Source organism: Ricinus communis, chromosome 4 (assembly GCF_019578655.1).
Source record: "Ricinus communis isolate WT05 ecotype wild-type chromosome 4, ASM1957865v1, whole genome shotgun sequence".
Lineage (NCBI taxonomy): Eukaryota > Viridiplantae > Streptophyta > Magnoliopsida > Malpighiales > Euphorbiaceae > Ricinus > Ricinus communis.
The window spans coordinates 22,920,089-22,944,179 of NC_063259.1; the positions used below are offsets into that span (position 1 = coordinate 22,920,089).

The 24,091-nt window shown below is 32.7% G+C and overlaps 2 protein-coding genes across 30 annotated transcripts; one reads left to right on the forward strand and one right to left on the reverse strand.

Annotated features, from left to right (window-relative positions):
- Window positions 1-4,075: 4,075 nt before the first annotated feature.
- LOC8258860 (pentatricopeptide repeat-containing protein At1g08070, chloroplastic) lies at window positions 4,076-8,631 on the reverse strand. 28 transcript variants are annotated; one of them, XM_048373230.1, is made up of 5 exons: window positions 6,764-8,631; window positions 6,035-6,121; window positions 5,421-5,474; window positions 4,642-4,759; window positions 4,076-4,534 (listed from the first exon to the last, which is right to left on the reverse strand). In XM_048373230.1, the coding sequence occupies exon 1, from the start codon at window positions 8,488-8,490 to the stop codon at window positions 6,874-6,876; it is 1,617 nt and encodes a 538-aa protein (XP_048229187.1). In that variant the 5' UTR covers window positions 8,491-8,631; the 3' UTR covers window positions 4,076-4,534; window positions 4,642-4,759; window positions 5,421-5,474; window positions 6,035-6,121; window positions 6,764-6,873. The 28 variants fall into 28 exon arrangements, with proteins under 28 accessions (XP_048229187.1, XP_048229185.1, XP_048229183.1 ...); XM_048373228.1 differs by having other exon boundaries at window positions 4,642-4,763; XM_048373226.1 differs by lacking the exon at window positions 5,421-5,474 and adding an exon at window positions 5,511-5,572.
- An 11,241-nt stretch (window positions 8,632-19,872) lies between these two features.
- Window positions 19,873-23,611, forward strand: LOC8258857 (caffeoylshikimate esterase). 2 transcript variants are annotated; one of them, XM_015728245.3, is made up of 8 exons: window positions 19,873-20,470; window positions 20,593-20,622; window positions 20,844-20,973; window positions 21,065-21,238; window positions 21,343-21,473; window positions 22,356-22,493; window positions 22,845-22,943; window positions 23,069-23,611. In XM_015728245.3, the coding sequence occupies exons 1-8, from the start codon at window positions 20,129-20,131 to the stop codon at window positions 23,279-23,281; spliced, it is 1,257 nt and encodes a 418-aa protein (XP_015583731.2). In that variant the 5' UTR covers window positions 19,873-20,128; the 3' UTR covers window positions 23,282-23,611. The 2 variants fall into 2 exon arrangements, with proteins under 2 accessions (XP_015583731.2, XP_002533968.3); XM_002533922.4 differs by having other exon boundaries at window positions 19,880-20,470; window positions 21,065-21,211.
- Window positions 23,612-24,091: the final 480 nt, after the last annotated feature.

Below are 24,091 nucleotides of genomic sequence, written 5' to 3' on the forward strand. Positions count from 1 at the left end.
AATCCCAATTATTCATTCTTGAAGACTCTGACCACTCTATGCTCACGTTTTATTCATATTAACTCCTTTGATAGATTAGACCCATTTGTTTCAAGAGATCATTTATTTTATAATTTTTTTTAACTTGAGTGCATTTAATTCTGGAATTTTACCCATTTATACATTTAAACTACTTAAAAGTGTTCAATGTAATTAATTTACATATATATTTTCGAGATGTACTCATGTTTCTACGTGCATTCAACTCATTTCTTCACCCCTAATACACCTTAAAAGTCTGCCACCCTGAAGTTTGCTGCTTATCCAAAAATCTTACAATGCGTACCTCTGCTTCAGTATTCATTCTCTGTCTTCATCGTCCGTCCTACTTTCTCCAGGCTATATTGTCAAATTTTCTTTGACAAGTAGTGATAAAAATATGAGAAATGTACCTACATTATGTGGAATTGTTATAATTGATCTTGAAAAAGAGTTCTGAAAACTTTCTTGTCATTGTAAAAGAATAAAGTACATGCCACTTTCTATGTAAAATGGGATTTGCCAAGCATGTCAGGATCCTCGTACCGACTTGTTTGCCATTTTTCTTTTTAGTCAATTATTATGCATTCTACTCTAGTGACTAAATGAACAAACAAAAAGGAGGAAGATAAAAATAAACTTCTGAATGCTACCTCTCCCTTTTAACTGTTGGTTAATTTTAGGAGCATATTCTGTTTACTGTTCAGGCATTTATTTAGGCAGTAGTCACCCTCAATGTTTTAAGTATTCTTTTCTTTCTTTCTTTCTATCAGAAGGAGACTCTGCTTATTGCATTATTGGGTTTGTTGGAGGATGTATAGACTATCACACGCCGGATACATAAAGAATTTACAATATAAAATAATAACTTAGTTAACTTGACTTAACTTATGCTAATAGTTAAACTTAGATTAAAATTAATCTATTAATAATTCATTTATATTACTCTCATTTCTAATATTTAGGTTCGTGAATTTATAACAAAGTCATTCAAAAAATATTATTTCACAGTCAATAATTTTTTTTACAAAAAAGTTAGCTTAATTAGTGTGTGGTTTTACTTCTCACTTAATTTATAAAAATTCATATTTAAAGTTAACCATATCATATGTTTTTATTTCTCAGAAATCTTTTATTGCCTCAGACATGATATATATATATGATTAAATAGAAAGAATGGATTATTTTTAACTAGATGATAAAGTTTTGTTAAATGAGATTTAATTTTTAAGCATATTTAAATAGCCCCAGTCTGGTTATTAGGCAAATAAATGCATCTTTTCTTTTTTCTATTTTGTTTTTCTACCTCCAGCTTAAGTCACAGACTTGCGCTCTCTGTGGTCGGCAAATGAACTCATATTCTTTATTGGACAAAATTGGATTTGCCGACTCAACTTATATTCAAGGTTTAATTTAATTTTTTTAGCAAATAATATTCTGAATTTATTTTAAAAAATTAAATAATTTCAATTTAAATTTTTTCATTATTGAATTAATATTCAAGAGTCAAATACATTCAATTTAATTTTTTTAGAAAATAAAATACTATTAGATTTAAAAGTTTTAATTGAATTATAAAAATTAAAAATATTATTTATTTTCGTAATCTAAAGACATTGTGTGATCCGTCAATAAAAGAAATTAGGAAAGTTAAGGAGGGGAGGTGCCAGAATTGGTCAAGTGCCTGAAGCGGTCTACCCTGAATAACCGGTTCAAGATTTATTGAGAGATTGGACCTCAGACTGGCCGCATATAGAAGATCTAGTTCATAGTTTAATAAAAAGTCAAATAGTTCAGGACCCATACGCTTAAATACCGATTTATAGTTCTAATTCATCACGATATAAGTTGCGGTTCGATTCTAATTCACACAGTTAAAACAATTAGACTTTTAAATTAAAAATTACGAAGACTATAACTTTTTTAAAAATATTAATCATCACTCTTTAATTTATTTAATTTATATTTTTCATAATATTTATTTTAATAACTATGTGTCGCAAGAGTTAAACATCATAATTTAACTTAGTTATTTATTTAAGCACTGGCTAGATTTGAATTTAATTAAACATATAAACAATATCAATAATATATTTCTATATATTCAAAGTTTTTATATTAGTCACAAGTAAATCAAATTTGAATATAGGTTTAAACTTGTTCTTAATTAATTTTTTTTTAAAAAGTGAACCTGTTCGGACCTTAATTAAAGTTCAACATGATGTCAACCTTAATCAACTCTTATCCCTTATTATTATTAACCAGAGTGTACAATTTGATCAGTCGGATTCGAATTCAGTTCACAGTTCAAACTAGCACTTGGGTCGGGGGTTTGGGAGGAGGTGACAACACATCAAAACACAGAGTTGACTAACAATGTTTAACAACCACCGCTAGAAGCAAGAGTTCCTAGTTTATAACACTTCATAAGAAGCTCGTACGAAAGAGGCACATGAACTGGATTAACTTGGAAAAGATATATACATATAAGAAATTTTAAAAAGAATTATCGAATAATTAATAGAATTAAATGAGTAGATTGCACTCCCCCTTGTCTTAATCACAACTCAACATCATATTACAACATCAGGGATCATCTAAAGCCACCACTCTCATACATCATGAAGAAGTATTTTAACCAATTTTATTATAGAATTAGGTTAGAAAGCCACGTACAGACAAAAAGTTAACATAATACGTACATACATACACATATAAGTATTATTAATTTAGTTAAGATGATGATGACGATGAATTAAGTTAATTAAATTAGCAGCAGTCTAGGTTTTTCAGTTTATAAGTGCTGCTAAGAGTGGAACCCACAAACCTCAAATGTAAAATGGATTAATTAATTCTCTCCTAATTTTTTGTTAGTTTAATTTTTGTTTAAAATAACATGGAAGGTGATAAAACAAAACAATATTATGATTATGTCTGTTAATAAAATAAAACCATGTAAAATACTTCAACTTCTGCATACACTGATGATGCACATGACAGGCGTGCTGCAGAGTAAAATAGAATCAGAGTTGCTTTCATTTTCTATTGTAAAATTACAACTTAAGTACAAAAAATATATATATATATATATAATGTTTCCCTTTCTGGTCCTTTGCTATTCTTCTGTCCAAAGAACACTTAAAGAGGCCATTTTAATATTAAAAGCCTTGGAACTTAGAAATGAGACCTTTTTGTGTGTGTGTGTGTGTAAATCTTACATGTACAATAAGATCATAGGCCCAACACAAGTTGAGCCTAGCTACAGCAAATGTACCCTAAATAGGTATCATTCCAACCCAGCCCAACTTTGCTACAGGAAAAGAACATGAGGATGCCCATTAAGTCCTCTGCATCCATAATCCATGTATAAATGTTGATACATAAAAAAATAAAGTTTTAATATATATATTTATTTTTATATATAAAAAGAATATGTTCCTATTTTGGCATACAAACATTATTGTTGTTGTAATAATTTTATGTTTATTATATAATTAATTTATAATAATCTTATATTTATTATATAATTAATTTATAAATTACGTTCATAATTAACTAATAATTTCTAAATTTTAAAAATCTTAAATATATTTCATATCAATTTATATATTATGTAATACCTTTATTAATAAATTAACAAACTTTTTTAATTTTATACAACATTTTCTATTATATCTTTCTTTAAATTATTATTACATATATTCAGTTTCGTATAGTTATATTTTGTACATATGAATAATTCTTTTCAAAATGAAAATCTAATTTAAATTTTATAAAATAAAAATATTGGCAAAAGTGGTGCAATGCACGAGCCAGAGCAAGCATTCACATGTAATCCAAGATTTATGGAATTGTCTCGCTGCTGTTATTTTGTGACTAGAATTAGTTGGTGCTGTTTGATGGCTGTGGACTTTTTAAAGCAAAATCCATTGCAGTTCAAAAGAATAGGAAGGATATTGTAGCATAACCATCGACGACTAGCAAGCATTTTGTTGCAGCAGAAACAAAATTGAACTGAAGAAAGTCCAGCTTAATCAAAGGAGATAGACCACACTAATGATGAAATCTCTGATCTAAAATTTATCAGTTCTGCACGAAAAATCTATAACTTTAGACCAGCAAACTTGGGTCGAGATTGATTCATACAACAGTCAGGACTTGCATATTCCCGCTCTTCTACATCACAGGCAAAAAGAATACTATTCAAAAAGAAAAAAATCATGAATAAATTATAAAACAACATCCTAGCAATCATCAAATAACTTTCCTGTGCATAATCTCACAACCAACAGTTGAAAGTAACATGACTAACAATCAACATCAATTTTGTCAGCACTGCACCTGTATTCTGTTGCAAGGCTAAACTATACATGGATTTGTAGGATGCTTTAGCTGAATTCCCACATTTCTTCATATCTTTCCTACATCATGGCTGTGCTTTTATAGTTGACCTGGAAATGAATGAATCTAATAAGCTGCTAATTAACTTGCAATCTTAGCTGATGCATCACCTGTCCTGGGGGAAAAATAAACAAACCTAATCAACTAAAACCATGAATCTAAATATTTTCTGTAGAATATTGAAAACTTTATATCCCAAGTATTTCTTATGTAAGGCAGAACCTTTCGGTTGCAGTATTCTGGGTTCGGACCAAGGCTTTCTGATTTGTTGTTTTCACTGCATTTCTCTTAATCATATCAATACGAGGCACAGGCTTCCAGCATTTTCAGGCCACAGAACCTGCCTGTGCAACTAATATCAGTCTTTAACAGACCAAAAGATCATAGCAATTTAGCATCCAAAATTAGGGGGTTATCTTATTCTTACATGTAAGGTTTATTCACTAGTCAGTTCCCTAGAAGATAGGACTTAAAACATGATAACATTCAATTGACTTCTGAGAAGCAAGCATCTACCTAGAAACAGTAAAATAAGTGTAAACATGGAAGATAAACTTGGACAAGAAAATGGATTAATTACTAGGCTGAAGATAATAGCTGTAGATATAATTAGTATTCTAAGGAATCAGATACTGCATTCAGATAGTCTGAGGCTCTAAACCCAGAAAACTAGATATTCTAAGTTCTAACTAACCTGCAAATTTGATAAAGCTTCTACTATTAATTTTACTTAATAACAGAATCAATTACAAGCAGTGGAAATACAAACCCCAACCCGTTAAAACTATTTCATAAAAACTTCATAAAAGAACTAAGAATCAATTGAAACAGCAAACCATCATTAGAGAGCTAATAGTGAACCAACTGCGTCTATGTCAGATCACATAAATTCAAGCACAGACATGTATCACACAGGCATAACTGTAATGCAAGTTACAACTTGCAAGCTTCCCAGAATGGGAGGGAACTCTGACATTTGTAATGAATTCTTTCATACTTACGCACTATTAACTGCACTGTTCCTCAACAAGAAATTAATGAGAACGGTCGAGTAACTGAAAAAATTTAGGAATCTAAGTTAGTAGACATACCTTGGAGACAGTGTGATAATGCTGAGGTATGCTTTATTCAAGATTAAGCAGCATTGTGATTACTTATGAGAACCCAATATAGATCATTTGGTTGATATGAGAAGAGAACAACGAGCACAAGGTCAATGGTTGAAATGAGTTTAGTTTCAATACATGAAATTGATTAAAAAATCTGAATCAACAATCTCCAAGCCCCAACTCAACCAAACAGAAAGTAACAATATGTAACCATAATTACCAGTGACTACAAACATATTATCTGACTATACAGGGTGTTGATTATTCACTCACTCATACACATGCAAAAATAGACAGGCAGATACACACACACACACACACAAAAGAAGAAAAAGAAAAGAAAGAAAAGAAAAGAAGAAAGCAATAGAGAGCATCAGTTCACATCAAGAAGCACAAACGTTCTTTTGGGAAACATCTAGTAACCAAAATTCAAAAGCATGCACTCTAAACAATCAATTCAGGAACACTCAGGCTTTCCCATGATATGATGCGAATACACCATGTACCTGAGAATTGCAGAAGATGCTGATGAAGCACCAGCTGAAGGTGCCAGATTGATCGATGTTGTGCGTAAACAAGGAAGATACTGTGGTCTACAAATACGTCCATGGGAGAGATAATTGAGTTAGTGACTTATCAAAACATTTCAAGAGGGATAACAAAATAAATAGGTGTTTCATAAACTATGCAACAGCTATTTTTGACATATGTCTGGAATTTATATTCCATACGTTTGTGAAATACGTACTTAATGGAACAGTTATTTCTTGTTTAAAATTAAACTAAATTGAAGATAGTTGTCTGCTACAGAATAGCTATTCAGTTCCTTGCTAGTGGTATCAGGTGAACCAAACGTAAGTATATGGTTTGAACCCACCAAATCAGAGGAGTACAAAATTTCTGATGCCATATATTGTGGTATACAAAGTTTGTTTATATGTGAAAAGACAGAACATATTTTTGGTTAAAAATGTCAATTAATCTCAATAAAAGCATTATCTTAAGCATCTAACAAGTTTGCAATGTTCTGATGCTTCAGAAAGAATTGGAAAGCTAACATCAAATGTTGAAAGTTGAACCTTAAGAGGGGCACTGCTCTAAAACTGGCAAAGCTAAACTAAAGCATCATCAAATTTTGAAAGAGTGATGCTTCAAAGCGTGATTACTTCAGATTAGCTAGAGCAGTAGTATAAAAACCAAAATTGCAAAAAGGAAAAGAGATGAGTGGTGTAAACCTTCTGCAATATGAAGGAGAAAAAACAAACTTGCATTCAAGTTTGATGAGTATGTGTTTAATGGAGAACTTCATCATGTATTACCATCCTTCACAATGTACTCTCTATCTTTAGCTTCTTTGCCCAAGCTCTATAAAATTTGGAACGTACCCAGATGATCTCAACAATTTTGTCAAACCCGCCAAAGTTCCATAAATCAACTTACTCTCAGGCAGCCTCTCATCTAGAGAATAAAACTCATAGACACCATCATTGACCTCAATCAAGCTACATCCTGGTAATTTTTTTAATCCAGTGTCCCTCATTGCAACTTTGAATCGCGCAACATCTTTCCATCTTCCAAGATCCCCATATATGTTTGAAAGCATGACATAATTTGCAGGGTTCTTTGGCTCAAATTCAATTAGCTTTTTAAGCGCTAATTCAGCCAATTCCACATTTTTGTAAACCCTACAAGCCCCAAGCAAGGCAGCCCAAATAACAGCATCTGCTTCCATGGGCATCTTTGCCACAAAATCCACAGCCTGATCTAAAAGGCCAGCTCGTGCAAGCAGATCAACCATGCAACCATAATGCTCTATTTGGGGCACAATTGAATAATCATCAACCATTGATTGGAAATATGAAAAGCCATCATCAACTAAACCCATGTGTGTGCAAGCACACAAAACGCCTAAGAAGGTGATTCCATCTGGCTTCTCTCCAGCATCTTTCATTCGCGAAAACAAATATAGAGCATCAGCTGCTCGCCCATGTACTGCTAAGCCACCAATCAAGGTATTCCAGCTAATCAAGTCTTTCTTGTCCAGACTTTTGAACACAACAATTGCATTCTCTACGTTTCCACATTTTGCATACATGTCAATCAAAGCATTCCCAATATATACATTTCCTTTATATCCATTACTCTGAGCATACATATGCACCCACTTGCCCAAATCAAGAGCACCCAATCTTGCACATGCAGACAACACGGTCACAAGTGTGGCATCATTAGGAACCACAATACCATCAACTAACATCCTCTTAAAAGAACTGAGAACTTCTAAAAAACAGCCATGATGAGCATAACCTCCTATCAGTCCATTCCACGAAAAGACATTCCTTTCAGGCATCTCTTCAAACAGTCTTTCACAAGCCTCAATATCACCACCATTAGCATAACCATTCAAAAGAGTATTCCAAGACATAACATCCTTGTTTGGCATCTTATGGAAAAGCTCCTGTGCTCTTACCAGATCCCCAATATCAATATAACCTGAAATCATTATATTCCATAAAACAACATCACGTTGAGGAGCTAACTCAAAAAGTCGACGTGCCGTTTCAATATCATTACAAAGAATAAAACCTTTAATCATTGATGTCCAAGCGACCACATTTCTCTCTATCATCTCACCGAACACTCTATAAGCCGATACTATCATTCTTCCGCTAGAATACAAATCAATTAACATAGTACCCACAAAAGGGTTAGCTCTGCATCCACTCTTGATCACAAAACAATGCAACTCTTCGCCTTCTTTAAAGGCATTAATCTTTACAGAGGATTTAATAACAATTGGAAAACTAAAGCAATTAGGCAGAATATCCATGCTTATCATTTTCCTAAACAAGACAATAACTTCCCTATGAGAATCGTTTAGGGAATAGCCTTTAAGCATTGCATTCCAATTAGAGACATTTGGTTCAGGAATTTGGTCGAACAGTTTATGGGCATGTCGCATTCTCTTAAAGAGAGCAAATGAGGTGATAATCTTTGGAGTGATATAGTCATTAAACTGAAGGCCGTGGTTGATAATATGGGATTGGATTTGGTGAAGGTGATTAAGGGTCTTACATGAGTACAAGAGTGAGATGATCTTCTCTTCAAGAAGTCTGTGAGGGAGCTTTGGGGATAAAGTTGACGCAAATTTCGCCACTTTTTTTAGCAGAAAAATGCTGCTGTACTCCTCAAAGAAATAAAAATAAAATAAAAATCCGCCTTGCGGTATATGATGAGTTGTGGGGAAGGCAGTGAATCCGGCTAAGTTGTTATTTAGTACCTGAGGCTTGATCGTAATCATTATTCGTCCCTACGACTGTTTGACAATCAATTTATCAATTTTTATGCCTAATTAATGACTAAATTTTATATTTTACATTTTTTAAAAATTTTATTTAATTATTTCAAAATTATAAAATAAATATCTATATTTTTAATTTGTTCTTAAAAATATTTTCTCACTACAAGTTTTTGAAGTTGATGATATGAGAAATCGATTGTACTTGTTAAAAGAATAATAAAATTTTGTTCTAAATTTAACACATCTTTTTATATATTTTATAAAAAAATTTGATAAATATTTTACTAACTCACTAATTTCTATTTTAGTAAGTAGAATTGATTTTTTAAATCTTTTTTCTCATTGTAAAATTTTAAAATTATTACTAAAACAGTTTTTTTTTAACAAATTGAAAGCATAGATGTTTGTTTTAAAATTTTGAAATAATGATATTAAATTACTAAAAAATGTAAAATTCAAAATTTAATTGATAATTAGACAAGTTTTAGGGAAAATATTCTTAGAAATAAAATTATATTTTAGTTTCATTCACAAGTTAGTTTTTTTGTTTTATTTTTGAGTTATAAATGAGAAAGAAAAATACTCGAGCTTGAAATCTTACTCAAATTAATAGATATATTTACCATTAGACAAATATGTAAATGCAGTTTTTTTGTTTTGATATTTAATTGTTATATATTATTTTTTAAACACTAAGAAGACTTAAAATCTGAAAAGAATATAGACAAAAGTAATTTATTTTGTTTTGAAAAGCTCAAAAGCAATTTATATATAAGGTTTTAAAGTAATTATTCTTCAATCTATGTTGTGTATACGTGCTTGTTAAATTCTCTAAATTTAGCTTTTGGTTAAACAATTTCAAAATTGTCTCTATATCTAAAAGTTAAAACTCTTAAGGAATTCTTTTATTTATCCTCATTTTTTATATTTTTTTAAAAGTGCCAGAAAAATTATTTTTAAAAATATTATATTATTCTTTTTCTTATATATTTTTTATTAATAAAAATAAAATAAAAAATAAAATATAAAGTGAAATAGTAAGTATTAAAATATAAAGTTAAATTTTTTTATAATTGAATAAAATGATATATGAATAGCATTATAGAAAATAGTCTAATAAACATAACCAAAATAAAGACCAACCACTCACATAATTGATCCCTTAATAATAAATCCGCGATCCCAATTCAAGATGATTACAGTACCTCATCTTTTACCATACATTTATGGCCTAATACATCCGTAGTCTTCTGTACTTGTCCAAAAAAGTCAGTTAACATCCTAAACTTCAACTTTGACCTGTCAAACACCTCTGCTTAACTAATTGCTCATATATAAGCACTTGCAGGGTTTTAGAGAATGGTGTGATATGTACGCGCGCTAAATCATTTAGTTAGATGGACACGTTGGTATTTCACAGTGATATGGCAAACAGGTCATAAAGTTTACACAACTTCTCTCAGCTCATTAATGTCAAACGGTCAGCTCATTCCTCTCTCCCTAAACTGTTCCCCTGAGCTATTTTCCTAAATTGATTTTGTAAATCCTAATTTCATTTTTCAACTTAAAATTCCTAATCAACAAACTAAATAGAAAATGATTTTACTGCATTGTGATAGTTTAAATAAATTGAAATCAGAAGAAAGAAGCCATTGAAGGGACTGCATTTCAACTAAGTAGTGGAGAAAGCCACTGATTAGAGGAGAAGTTACATAAGTTTTTTTCAAAGAAAGAAACCCATTGAGTTGCTCATTGTAAAGTTGCAAAAGTTATTTCAAAGAAAGCTTTGAGAAGTGCAACAAAAGGTAAGCTTTTTATGAGTTGGAAAGTATTATGTTTTTGTTGCTTTTATATATGTTAAAATGGCATTATCATTATTTTGTAAACATATTAGGGCTTATTAGTGTGTGTGTGTGTGTGTGTGTTAGAAGATTAGGATTCTGTATTTTGAAAGAAAAAATAAAAGTTAGTTTAATTTTAATATAAGTTAATGACAATTATGTTTATTTATATTTGTTATAGAAAATGGATTTTGCTGTCAACATGAGGTGGCACTTTGGTGGGGCATATTCTTCAAGGACCACCAACATTGTATGTTGGTGAGACCCATGTTAAATATATACCTAATGTTGACCCTGAGAAATTGTATTTATGTGAGTTTTTAGGTATACACGTGATTATGGATACATGACAATAGGTAGGGTGTTTTATAAAGCAAAAAATACTAATGAATTCTTACCTTTAAATAATGATCAAGTTATTTTAAAATTTTCATAAGGGTTAGTGAATAATGAGACTGTGGTGTTGTATGTTACTCATGTGGTAGATCAGGCAGAAGAAATCATTAATGTTGATGATGTGGATGTTAATCCAGCAGTACCTGCGAGTGTATTTAGTAACATCATTGGGAGTTGTGCTAGAGTTTTTATAAAAAAATGAGAAGGACACTATAAATACAAATGCTAGAGCATCTAGTAGCATATTTAATGAAAATTTGAGGTTTGAAGCAGCCAATACATGAGAGCAAAGTGAGGGTGAAAAGGATGTTGAAGGTGAAGGGCAGGGTGAGGGTGAGGGTGAGGGTGAAAGGGAGGGCGAAGGTGAAGGGAATGTGAGGGTGAGGATGAAGGCGAAGGGCAAGTTGAGGGTGAGGCTGATAAGTGAGGAATTGATAGGGGCTGATAATAATGAAAATTATGGCAGTAATGTCAATGAAGAATTGAGGGATGTAAGAGAGGATGCTAGGAACTTTCTTAGGAGGAAAAGGAGAAAAGAAGCAGAAGATGGATTTATAGAGGTGCCATTAGGTGAAGTTGGGTATTGTTTGTAAGTTATGAAGGGAATACTGAGAACTTTATGGTGAAGACTTATAAGCCAATACATAAATGTATCATATTTAATAAGAATGTATTGTGTAACTCAGTTGTTTAGCAAAGTACGTCAAGAATAGGATTATTTCATAGTCATCTATCAAGCTATGGGAGTTACAAAACTTATGCAAAAAAGAGTTGGAGATGTATGTTGATATAACTACTTGTAGAAGGGCTAAGAGAAATGTATTACAACAAAGTATAGGTGATCATGTGCAGGAGTTTGCCAAGATCCATGACTATGTTGATGAGTTCAATAGATCAAATCTTGACAGTACCTGTTTGTAAAGGTTGATAAAGAAAAAAAAAAACTAGATATGAAGTGTTTGACAGATTCTATGTTTACTTAAATTCTTGTAAACATGGGTGAAAGGAGGGATGTAGGAAGATGATTGGGCTTGATGGATATATCTTGATAGGAGTTTGCAAAGGACAACTTCTTATGGCAATATCAAAAGATGGCAATGGGCAGATGTTTTCCATTGCTTAGTCTGTGGTTGAGTTAGAGACAAAGGTTACTTGGATGCATTCCTTACAAAGCTTGAGAGATGATCTTGACTTGCAAAATGGTGAAGGATTAACTATCGTAACAGACATGCAAAAGATAAAATATTATGTTTATTGTGTTTAATTGCTATTATTTTTTTTATTACACTTATATTTTTTATATGTATTTGGATTAAGGGTTGATACCTACTGTTCGTGATGTCCTGCCTAATGCTGAGCACAGAATGTGTGTCAGGCGTATTTGGAGTAACTAGACAAAAAAATGGAGAGGTGCTGAAAGGAAAAAAAGAATTGGGGAATGTGCCTGGAGTAGTTTTGAGGCAGAATTTAGGGATAAGCTTAATGTTTTAGGGAAACTAGGTAGAGGGATTTGTAAGGACTTTTTGTGCTACAACAAAAAGACACGGTGTAGGGTATATTTTGAAGATGCAGTTAAATGTGACGTCTGTAAGAGTAATATGGCCGAAATCTTTAATTCATGGATTTTAATATCTAGGTATAAGTCAATAATTTCCATGCTTGAAGAAATTAGGAAGAAATTTATGACAAGGATTACAACCATGAGGGACTTTGCTTACACTTGGATTATTGACATCTCACCAATGGCAATGGAGAGATTTCAGAAAAATAAGGATAGGGCTATGAGTTGTCAGATTCTGTGGAATGGGGATGTAGAGTTTGAAATTTTCGATAGGGATTATGGCCATAGAGTTGATATCAAAAAACAAACACGCACCTACAAGAGCTAACAATTGAAGGGAATTCCTTATGCCCATGCCATCTGTGCAATGAATCATAAGAATATAACACTAGTAGAATTTGTTTTAAATTGGTATGAAAGAGAAACATATCTCAAGGCATATGCATTCCCTATACAACCAGTACTTAGCATCAGAATGTGACCTGAGTCAAATCATAATCCAATTGAACTTCTAGATGTAATAAAAAAGCCAGGCAGGCCAAAAAAAACTAGAAGAAAATCCAGGGATGAGCTAAATAAAGTGGAATTTTTTTTAGAAGAGATGCACAAATGACTTGCTCATTGTACAAAGCTAAAGGCCACAATAAGAAAGGTTGTCCTAACAAGGGAACATGAACAAGTCATGTATTTATAAACAAAGGTTATCCTTTTTATATTTTTTATTAGGTGATAGTTTACTACATACTTAATTGATAATGTTCTTGTGAATTGATATAGGCAAGTGCTAATGTGATGAATACAACTACTAATAGAGTGGGAAAATAGAAATGTTCTATCTGAGTTATGCAATGTGATGATTAAACATATTGCATTAGTTTTATTTTTTATTTGCATTACATAATTACTTGAATACAAGCTGAGGTGGGGAATAGTGGTATTGACCCAACAACAGCACCTGTGATATCAAATGTCTCAAGTGCCTCTCAATCCACTAGTATCACACTAAATGTCCCAAGTGCTTCTCAGTCCACTAGTAGAGTTGTAAAAGGTAGAGGCAGAGACAAAGGTTTTGGGAGAAGAGGTGTTGGAAGGGACAAAGGAAATAATACTGCTGCTAGTCCTATTGTTCATACACCTAACAATGAATCAACTAGACAACCTGTAACACCCGGAATTTTTATATATTTACTAATGAGTTTTTATTTAAGTTAATTTTAGCTTCATTATTATTGGGTTTAATTTGAAATGATTTAATGAAAAATTTAATATTAATCAAATAAATGAGTTATTTTCTATACCCAATTAGTTTGAAATTTTAAGAAATTATTCAAGTAAATTATTTGAGAAATGATTATATTTTGGTTATTCAAAATTTTCCCAAATGCATATTTATATAAGTAAAATTATATATTGAAAAATTTTGGAAGAAATTATAAAGGATGTTTTTATAAAAGAATTTTGAGAAAATTGGTATTATAATTGATTAGTAGTATTAAATTTTAAGTTGGAAATTGATTATTTAATTTAATTGTGTGTTAGGACTAAATTGGACATTTATTTTGGAATAAGGATTGAAAGTATAATATTATTTTTATGGGGTTTTAATGGAAATTTGTGAGCTTGGTATTTTTGTAAATAAATATGTCGGTCAGGGGTATTTTTGTAATTGTATATTTTCAATAATTCGGATTTGGCCCAAATTAAATAGTTAAGGGCTTAATTGAAAGGCTAAAGGAAAGTTTGGGGGTTAAATTGGAATTTTGATGGATGAAATTGTAAGTAATTAAGGAAGTTGAGGGACCAAATTGTAATAAAAAAAAGTTCAGGGGTCAAATGTCGATATTGAAAGGAATGGAAATCGGGGAGAGAGAAAAGAAAGAAGGAAGAAGAAAGGGAGGAGAGAGAGAGCTCCATGGTGGATCTTGGAGGCCGGCAAGCACGATGGTGGCGGTGGAGGCGGTGGCGGCGTCGGCGGAATCAAGCGATGTGTGGCACCTGCCGAGTCGTTGCTTCCTACCGATCTCATGTGATCGGCTCCCGAGAGCTTCCTTTGGCGGCTCGGTTTTAGTGGCCGAGGAGAGTTCGGAGAAGTGGTGGCGGTAGTGTTTTCGGTTTTTCCGGCCGAGCTCTGGCGGAGGATGGACGATCGGAGGACGATCCCGACTCCTCTCAGCTTCGCGATGGCGGGTTTCGTGGCGGGCCGTGTGCAATCGATCGTGATCGTCCACAAATTTCTCCGGATGATCGGGTGTCGGATCGGAAAATCGGGCGGGGATCGCCATCGCCGTTGTGAGTCCGATGGTGTGTTCGGATCGTCGATCGGACTCAGTCGACCGAGCGATCTCCGGTAATTATCTTTGGCCCGTTAATTTTGGAATTCTTGGTTTAATTGTGTCTAATGGTTTATATTGAGTACTTGATGATATTTGTGAGTCAAAATAATTGTCTGTCGGTTGGCTGCCATAGTCGTATTTTAGGAGTCGGAAATAGTGAAGTTTGGGGACTGACTCCGTTGTTTAAATTGTTGGATATTTGGAGTGTTTTTCCGGCAGTCCTGGACCCGTTTTTACGGGGGGGTAATGTTCGTGTTGTAAGGGAGGTTCTGCTTTGGATTTTCGGTAGAATTCTCCGAGTCACCATAGGAATTTAGAACTAGGATCTATTGTAATTGTTTCATCGTTTTGATAAATTGTTTTCCGTGACTAGATTGTCAGTTCGTTCGGCTTGCTCCTACCGAGGCACCGGAGCAGAGCTAGGAGGTCGTCAAACCTGTGAGTTAAAGTCATATATCGCTTACGCACGTGTCATGCATAAAATTTGATTTGCTACTGTGAATATTTATTTGCAATTTCAATTTTTCATTTAATTATTATTGTTATCATTTACATGATGCTTTTAATTACTATTTAAATATATTTTTCCTTTATTACCAATTTTAATATTGCATGATGACTCAGGATGGGACGGCAGTAGAACATAGGAGTTGGATGAGTGTCCCAATATAATCTGAGAGAGATAGGGAAAGGGTAAAGAGGTAAAAATTTTAAGAAAGAAAGATTAGGACCTGCCCTGGTCGAGCATTGCTCTCTGGGCTTAGTAGAGTGTGGTTGCCGGAGTAAAGGTCCCTGGTCGAGCATTGCTCTCTGGGCGCCGGCTTATTTGGAAATTTAAGTGACCGGGGTAGGTAAGGTCCCCGGTCGAGCTAAGCTCTCTGGGCGCCAGTCTTATTGGATAAGAGAGCCGAAAGGCTAAGGCTGAGAGTTAAGTGACCGGACTGGAGGTAAGATCCCTGGTCGAGCTTTGCTCTTTGGGCGCCAGTCCTGTTGGAATGAGAGGTTTGAGATGATAGAGTTGAGGTTAGTTGAGACATAAGTGTTGAAATAATCGAGATTTTAGAGTTGGGATTAGAGTTCTACTAAAGTACTCCGTCCCGTTGCATGTGGAATAAATTTTATTTAAGCATGGCATGACATATATGTTTTAACATGACACGTATGGTTCGCGTGATTTATTAATTATTTTAAAATTAAATAAGGTGACATTGAGATATTTGAAACTGTTATAGATATATGATTTTAACTCACTCTCGAGACTGACAGTCTTTATTTACTGTTTTTCAGATTCGTGACTGTTAGTCCTCTCGCGACTCTTATTCAGTAACCCGACTCCTTCATCATCGGGTGATGTATTTGATTTGGTATGTAAATTGGTAAATCATAGATTCTCCGCAGTAGTAATAGTAGATGTATCAGTTGTAAATTTTCTGAGTTTCAAGTCTCGCCTAGTTTTTCTGGCAGACCGAAGTATTTATGTAGAATGTAGCTATTAAGATAATTTGTGGTTTTAATAATATTAATTTGAGATGAGATTTGTTTAAATCAGTGAGTGTCAGGCTTACTACGGGTTTCGGTGGCCTTACGCCTACCCATTCCCTAGTGCCGGTCACGGGCCCACGGGTGGGGTCGTGACACAACCACACCAGCCAAAAAAACCAAGATTGAATGGCCTAAGATGCTATATAGATGAAAAAACTGAGTACACGGTGTACGATGTAAGTTATAAGTCATGCACCACTGTTTCCAACTGTCACAGAGACTTATGTATAATATGTGTATTTTTTATGCATTGCTCAGCCTGGCCAGAGCAGCAGTAGAGTCATTGTACTTCTTTCTCATTTCAAGCATGCTTCTTAACCTGTTGATTTGGATTTTAAGCCTTTACGATTTAAGTGGAAAGCAAGAATGTTGTTACCGCCACACAACTGCAACAAGAACAAGTTGAGATGGTAATGCAAAATAGAAGAAGTGTCCAACAAAGTGCAGATAATGTCAGACATCCATCAACTACCCCACAACCAAGCATCAATTCTAGCCAGACTAACTCTTCAACGCCATTTCATGTCCTAAAACCAAGATGGAAGCCATAGGGTTAAGACAATTTATGCACTTTTTGAGTTTGTAAACAAAGAATGTTTGGTAGTTTAACTGTAATTACAATGAATTGATATTATGTTTTTTTGAGCATCTATTAGTCTTGTCCTATTAAAAATATAAATTTTTAGTATGACAATCCTTTAATTCATGTTTTAGACTAATTTTTGTAATGTACTCGAATTAGTATTTTCTTTTCATATATTTTTTGTCCTCTCCTTTTGTAATTATCAATTTATATACCAACAAAGTAAACACTTGCATTTTTTCAGAATGCTATATACTTTTATTACTTTAGAATTAACCTCATACAACTAAATAACAACAGCTAGTCACTATTACATCATATCTACTCAATTATACCAACTGTATTACAATTCAGAATTATGCTAACTGCATTACAATCTAGAAAAAGAAAACAAGAACAACAACAAGTAACACCATTAGAAGCTTCGCTTTATTCTTTGCACTTTGCATCTTATCTTCACTTCTAACACGTCTCAGCAAAGCATTAATAACTTGTCTTGAATGTTCAGCCACTGGTGGATCAAACTACATAAAATACCAACAAGTATCGATTCTCTACAATTTAAATAAACTAATTGCACATTAAATTAAGCAAACCAACTTACAATTTCAAAATATTAATATAAACAACAGTTCTCAAAGTTTCTACACTCAAAAAATATTCGTCCAGAGTTTGAAATTGTCCGTGAAGCCTTCAATTTAGTAGGTTGCTCATAATGACACATTGGAAACACAAAATTTTGGAGCAATTGGTCGACTTCAGACTGCTCCATCATGAGAAGAAGGAAATTTTTTTTAAAACAAAAACAGAGAATGAATGTAATGTAACTTGACAAAGTCTTAAAATTAAAAAAGAGAATAACAATGAAAAAGATGATGGTTGTTTTATAAAGAAGATTGCACCAAATAAAGCTGTTTTATATCCACGTCAACGTCCCAAAAAACAGCTTACTCACGCGTCAGAGCTACCACCAAATTTGCCTTGCCAAATCACCATGCAGGTGCGTATATATGAGCAATTAGTTAAATAGAGGTGTCTGATAGGTCAAAATTGAAGTTTAAGATGCTAACTGACTTTTTTTGAATAAATACAGAAAGCTACAAATGTATTAGGCCTATATTTATTATATCTTTAGAAATGGGTGAAAGTAACGAATGACGATAGAGAAAGGGCAAGGGAAGAAAATAAAAATGTTTGTAATTTTTTCTTGTTTGAAAAAAATAATTTAAAAAAGTGAAAAAAAGTAATCATTTGTACCTACCAATATATAATGAAAAAAAAAAGAAGGAAAATATTTGCTTTAGTTATTTAACTTCCAAATTGATTTGTATAATCATTTCGAAGAGACATGTTCTTTTATCTATAGTATTTTTCTTAACGAGTGAACATAATTATAATTTTAAATTTATTTTTATTAAAATTTAATTTTTTAAATATAATAAAACTTTTTTTTATTTTACTCTATCTCTGTCAACTTTTAGAAACAAAAAAAATAAAAACTAATTCCTTTTCTGTCTCCTAAATTTTTCCAATGTCACTTTCTTTCACACCTACTTCTTTCCCAAATAAAGGATTAGTGCTCCTACCCCACCAAGCGTCATCGACTGAAATGCCCATAGGTCCATATCACCGGCAGAAATTCCAGGTATCATCAGATGGAGAAAACGCCCATATGAGCAACTACAAAAAAGTAAGGAAAATCACTACTAAAATAATAGGGCAATCACGTCAAAAATCCAAACTCTTACGTTAAGTTTGATTTATCTTTTTAGTTTTTATTTAAATAATTTGATTTAACTAATTAATTATGATTATAATCAAATAAAATTTTCAATCATGCATTATTGTCAATAATTTACACGTCATTACCATATATATTTACATAACATATACAAATTATCAATGTCAGGTTATAGAGTAACAAAAAAATAAATGACAAGTGAAAATCATAAAAAAAATAAAAAGTGAAATTATATTTTTTCATTTTGTCGTGATTTTATGTATTTTTTAAAAAGAAAAATGATGTTGGTAAATTAAAACGAGATTAATCGATATTTTAATTTAGCTATAATTGCAATCAATTAGTTAAATTGGACAATTTTAAATAAAATTTTAAAAAAGAAATATTTAAATTTTTTATATCATTAGGTCAAAAATAATAATATTAAAGCCTATATAATATAACTAAAAAAGACACTTATGCGCAAAACAGAAATTAAAAATTAAGGGAAAGTTGAGTACTGATAATGATAAAATATTTGTTATAAAATAATAATAATAATAATAATAATAATAATAATAATAGAAGATATTTAACTGAGAAACTTCAAAAAACAAATTGAATATCTTATTACGGTGGAGTGTTTTTAATATTAATTTTACATTATTGAAGTTAATAACATTAACTTTTATTAAATTTAGTAATCTAAAATAAATAATGCGATTATAATACTTTTTAGTTTAACTAAAATTTTAAATATACGAGTATTTGTTTAACTAAGCAAAAACTTCTAAATTTAAAATGGAAAAGCAAAAACCGCAGCAAAGGCAAATTGACAAGGTAGCATCAAATTTCAAACAAAATCATTCGATGTTAGACCTCCACTAAACTCCAGCAATAAGAACCTTCCGACTCATTTTAGGTCGGTGATGTAATATTATTGGTTCACGACCACCACAGCAACAGCAGCAGCCATATCAGAGTCGAGAAAAGAAAAGATCATATTTAACACTTGTCCTCGTATTCCACATTTTGCCAACCATGTGTATGGTGGTGCTCTTACCATAAAAATCCAATTCAGATACATTAGAATCCTGCACAAGGACCACGTGGTGTGCTATATTAGTATTTAGACCATGTGGGTACTCTGTATAAAAAGTAAGCAAGCTAGCAGGCATGGCAAGCAAATTGATGGTACTGATAATTTTTATTGGCCAGCCAGCAATACCACTATTTCGAGAACATTGCTTTCATTGGATGCATCAAAAGCATTAATTTCTTGTTTCAACTCTTGCCCCACCTCTGAAACAAACCCGTTTTTCCATGGATCTTTCACTTAAACTTAAAATCCAGTCGCCCGCTACTTTCTCTTTAACTCACCGGAAATTTCACTCTCCGATCGTCCGTCCGCTTAAACACCAAATACCGATTATTTCTACATCAACTTTGAACTTAAAGTTTAGAACTTTTATAATATCGTCTCAAAACCACCAACCAACAACGTTCATGTCCAAGTTTAATAAGAAGAACAATAAGGCTTTTGAAGGTGTTAGTGAAGAGCTTAATCTGATTGCTACTCAAAATTTAGACCATGCCCCAGCTCGCAGGCGGGTTCGATCGGCTTTCGCTGAGGCTGTACAGCAGCTTGATCATCCTTTGTTCAAGGTTTGGCTATGATCATGGGTAGTTGTTTGATCTGGGATATGGTGTTTAATGTTACTGTTAATTGATCGCTTCGGTTATGATGCTACTTACTGATCTTATGTTGGTATTTTTTCATCATGTAGGGGGCTCCTACTGGGATTATAACACAGGAGGTAGGATTGCACTTTCTTTGTTTGGGGATTTATTAATAAGAATTAAATTTCTATCCTTTTGTTGGTAGAATGGGAATAGAAAAAATTAGAAAGAATTATTGAAACTTTTTATTATCTAATATTGAACTGAAATGGATATTGGATTGCTTTTAAACATATGTTTTTCAGGCTAATGAAGTTAATATCTAAAATTTTAGTGACTATCTAATTGCCCGATGCAGTGGTATGAAAGGAATTCAGAAGGTTTGGAGATCTTCCTGAAGAGCTGGATGCCACCACCAGATGTTCAAATTAAAGGTGCTGTGTATTTTTCCCATGGATATGGTGATACCTGCACTTTCTTCTTTGAAGGTTTGTAATTCCGTCACGTTTTATTTAATTTATGAGACAGCGTTACGAATAACACCTTGTGCTTGAAATAAGGAGAGTTGAAAAATCTCAGGTATTGCAAGGCGAATTGCTGACTCCGGTTATGGTGTTTATGCTTTGGACCATCCTGGTTTTGGTCTTTCTCAAGGATTGCATGGTTACATCCCAAGCTTTGATGACTTGGTCGACAATGTTATCGAACAATACACAAAAATAAAGAGTTTGTTATCTACCGTGTCTTGTAATGGCAATTATCAAAATTTTTGCTATTCTAGGTATTCTTTGCTATTGCAAATTTGCAGCATTTGGGAATGTCAGTTCTTAATTCTCTTTACACCATTATGTTGGCAGGAAGACCTGAACTAAGAGGATTGCCTTGCTTCATACTGGGGCAGTCCATGGGTGGAGCTATTACCCTCAAAGTTCACCTAAAGGAACCACATGCATGGGATGGCATGATCCTTATAGCTCCTATGTGTAGAGTAAGCACATCTTGATCCTAACTTCAACATGGTTTAAATGAATTCCTTATGCTAATGAGCTTATCATCAATTCACTTGCATCTGTCAAATGTGCAATATCTCCCTAGTTGCATGTCCTTAGTCCATTCAAGAACAAGTAGGCAATTTTAGTTTTGGAAAATTACATAGCTACTTGTTACCGAGGTAAAGTAGTGCATATACCTTGTTGAACTTATAAAAGCACAGTATGAGAGAGACATGCTTCAGTAGGGATCTACTCTTGCACTACATTGTCTGTAAAAAATATTTGGCGTAATAAAACTTGTTATCTAAGTACTGAGGTTATGTAGAGCCCCTCTCAACTGCTATGCATCATTCATCTAAAATTGATACTAAAATTGTGTTTAGTTGAAATGAGTTCCAAAAATCTTATAGAATTCATTTGCAAATCTAAAGTTTATGTGTTTGGTTGAAATGAAAGTTTATTTAGAATTCACATAATTAAATTTGTGGAATTGATTATAAAACTAAATTCTAATAAAGTAGATAGAATTAATAAATGAATTGCACATTAATAAGTCAATATAATTCATGAGACCAAAATGCATGTTTCAATTTTACCTTTGCGTTTACTTTCTCTCTCATATCTTTACTCTTCATATTTGTTTTCTTAATATAATTTTTATATGAAATGAACTCCATAGTTATTATTAACACAAAATAATTATCTATATGCAATATCTAGAATTCATATACAAATAAACTGATTTTTTAATGGATTTCAACCAAAAATAACGTAATTGATTTTGATGGTTTCACCTCAGCCTAACTTCAGCAGGAGTTTGTTGTAAGCACTTTTTCTTCTTTCTGACCTTGTGTTGCTGACCTCGTGTTGTTGCCAAGATTTCAGAGGATGTCAAGCCACCACCACCAGTTTTGAAGGCAATAACCCTTTTGTCTAGAGTCATGCCAAAGGCAAAGCTCGTTCCCCAGAAAGATCTATCAGAGCTGTTCATCAGGGACCTGAAGACAAGAAAAATGGTTTGTTCTTTGTATTTCTAACAAAATTGTGTGGTATAAAAACTCAAGAGAATTCCCTATACTTTCCCCATGAACCTCATAACCATTAGCAATAACATAGGAGGAAACAACGCCTAACTTGATCTATTCGTGAATTCTATTTGCTGCTTAATAGAAACATTACAAAGCCAACTAGATAAGTGAACTTTTTTTCATTTTAGCTTTGTTTCATAAATACTACAACTTCACCACACCATCAATGAGAGATGCTCAGATTTTACCACCTTTGGGACTTGTGACCATGGTTGATATGTAGTATTTTTAGAGTAGACATATTTGTAGATGATATTGTTGCTTCTTCATTTTCATTAGGCTGATTACAATGTAACTGGTTACAATGATAAAATGCGGCTTAAAACTGCTGTCGAACTCTTGAAGGCTACAGAGGAAATTGAGGCACAACTGGATAAGGTTAGTGCCCTCCTATTATTTATCATATCCCCTCATATAGGTTAGTATTCTATCATTGTATATATAAACAAGGCAAATTCTTACTGCTCTGTCAACAAAGTTAACTGATGCCAGGGGCATTGCAGGTTTCATCTCCATTGTTGATTATTCATGGAGCTGCTGATAAGGTGACAGATCCTCTGGTCAGCCAGTTTCTGTATGAGAGAGCCTCTAGCAAAGATAAAACGTTAAAACTCTATGAAGCAGGTTATCACTGTATTCTTGAAGGGGAACCTGGTGACAGAATTTTTCACATTTTTGATGATATTCTTTCATGGCTTGATTCCCGATGCTCTTAGAAAGTTGTCATTTCATTCAGCGCCCTGCCTTTCTGTTACTTCCCTGGCAGTCACTGCCTCCCATTTTTTGCTTTTAAGTTCATGTTGCCATCTGTTGAAGATGTAGGATCATAATTGAAAATCAATGTAAGTCGTTCAAGTTTCTGGTGTTGGACACAATCTACAAGGCACCTTGCTTGGTTATTGTACTTTATCGTCATGGACAAGTTCTGGCATAGGCTTGCACATGTATGGATGTGCTGAATCTCCAGATCAACAAGTGGGAAGCTCGGCTCAATAAAACTTCAATCATATGAAATCATTTTATGATAAAAGTTCTATTTGAATTCATTCGATAGGCTTCGTAAGCCAGGATCAAAACTTAATATGAGCTTGTTGCTCCGTAAATGAGTTGAACTATGAATTTATTAGTACTTGGCTCGTTCATTAATAATTCATTTTAATTTAGTTATTAAATATTAATAATAGGGTATAAGTTCTATAATACATTTTTTAATTTAATTCTGTAAATCAATGGAAACATAAGTATTGGTTATTCAGCATGATAATGTCTAATAAAGGTTAAATATTAGCAAGTTTGGGCCATTAAACTTCATATTTTAATAACAACCTCGAGTTAAATCTAAATTTTAATTGTAATATTGCACAAGATTTTGCAAGGTTGTCCAGAAGTTGAGAATATTATATAATGGTATGCTTAATTAGGCTAATGGTGGTCTTTTATTAGAAATTTTTTTAATTTTTATATTTAATTGGACTATTTTTCGAATAAATAGAATCACTTATTTAAATTGTGATAAGTTTAATTTT

Coding starts and splice junctions, on each gene's coding strand:
- LOC8258860 (XM_015728258.3), bottom strand. CDS start 8,490: ATGCGACATGCCCATAAACTGTTCGACCAAATTCCTGAACCAAATGTC.
- LOC8258857 (XM_015728245.3), top strand. CDS start 20,129: ATGGATCTTTCACTTAAACTTAAAATCCAGTCGCCCGCTACTTTCTCT. Junction 20,974..21,064: donor CTGCACTTTCTTCTTTGAAG/GTTTGTAATTCC, acceptor GAAAAATCTCAG/GTATTGCAAGGCGAATTGCT. Junction 22,944..23,068: donor TTGAGGCACAACTGGATAAG/GTTAGTGCCCTC, acceptor GGGGCATTGCAG/GTTTCATCTCCATTGTTGAT.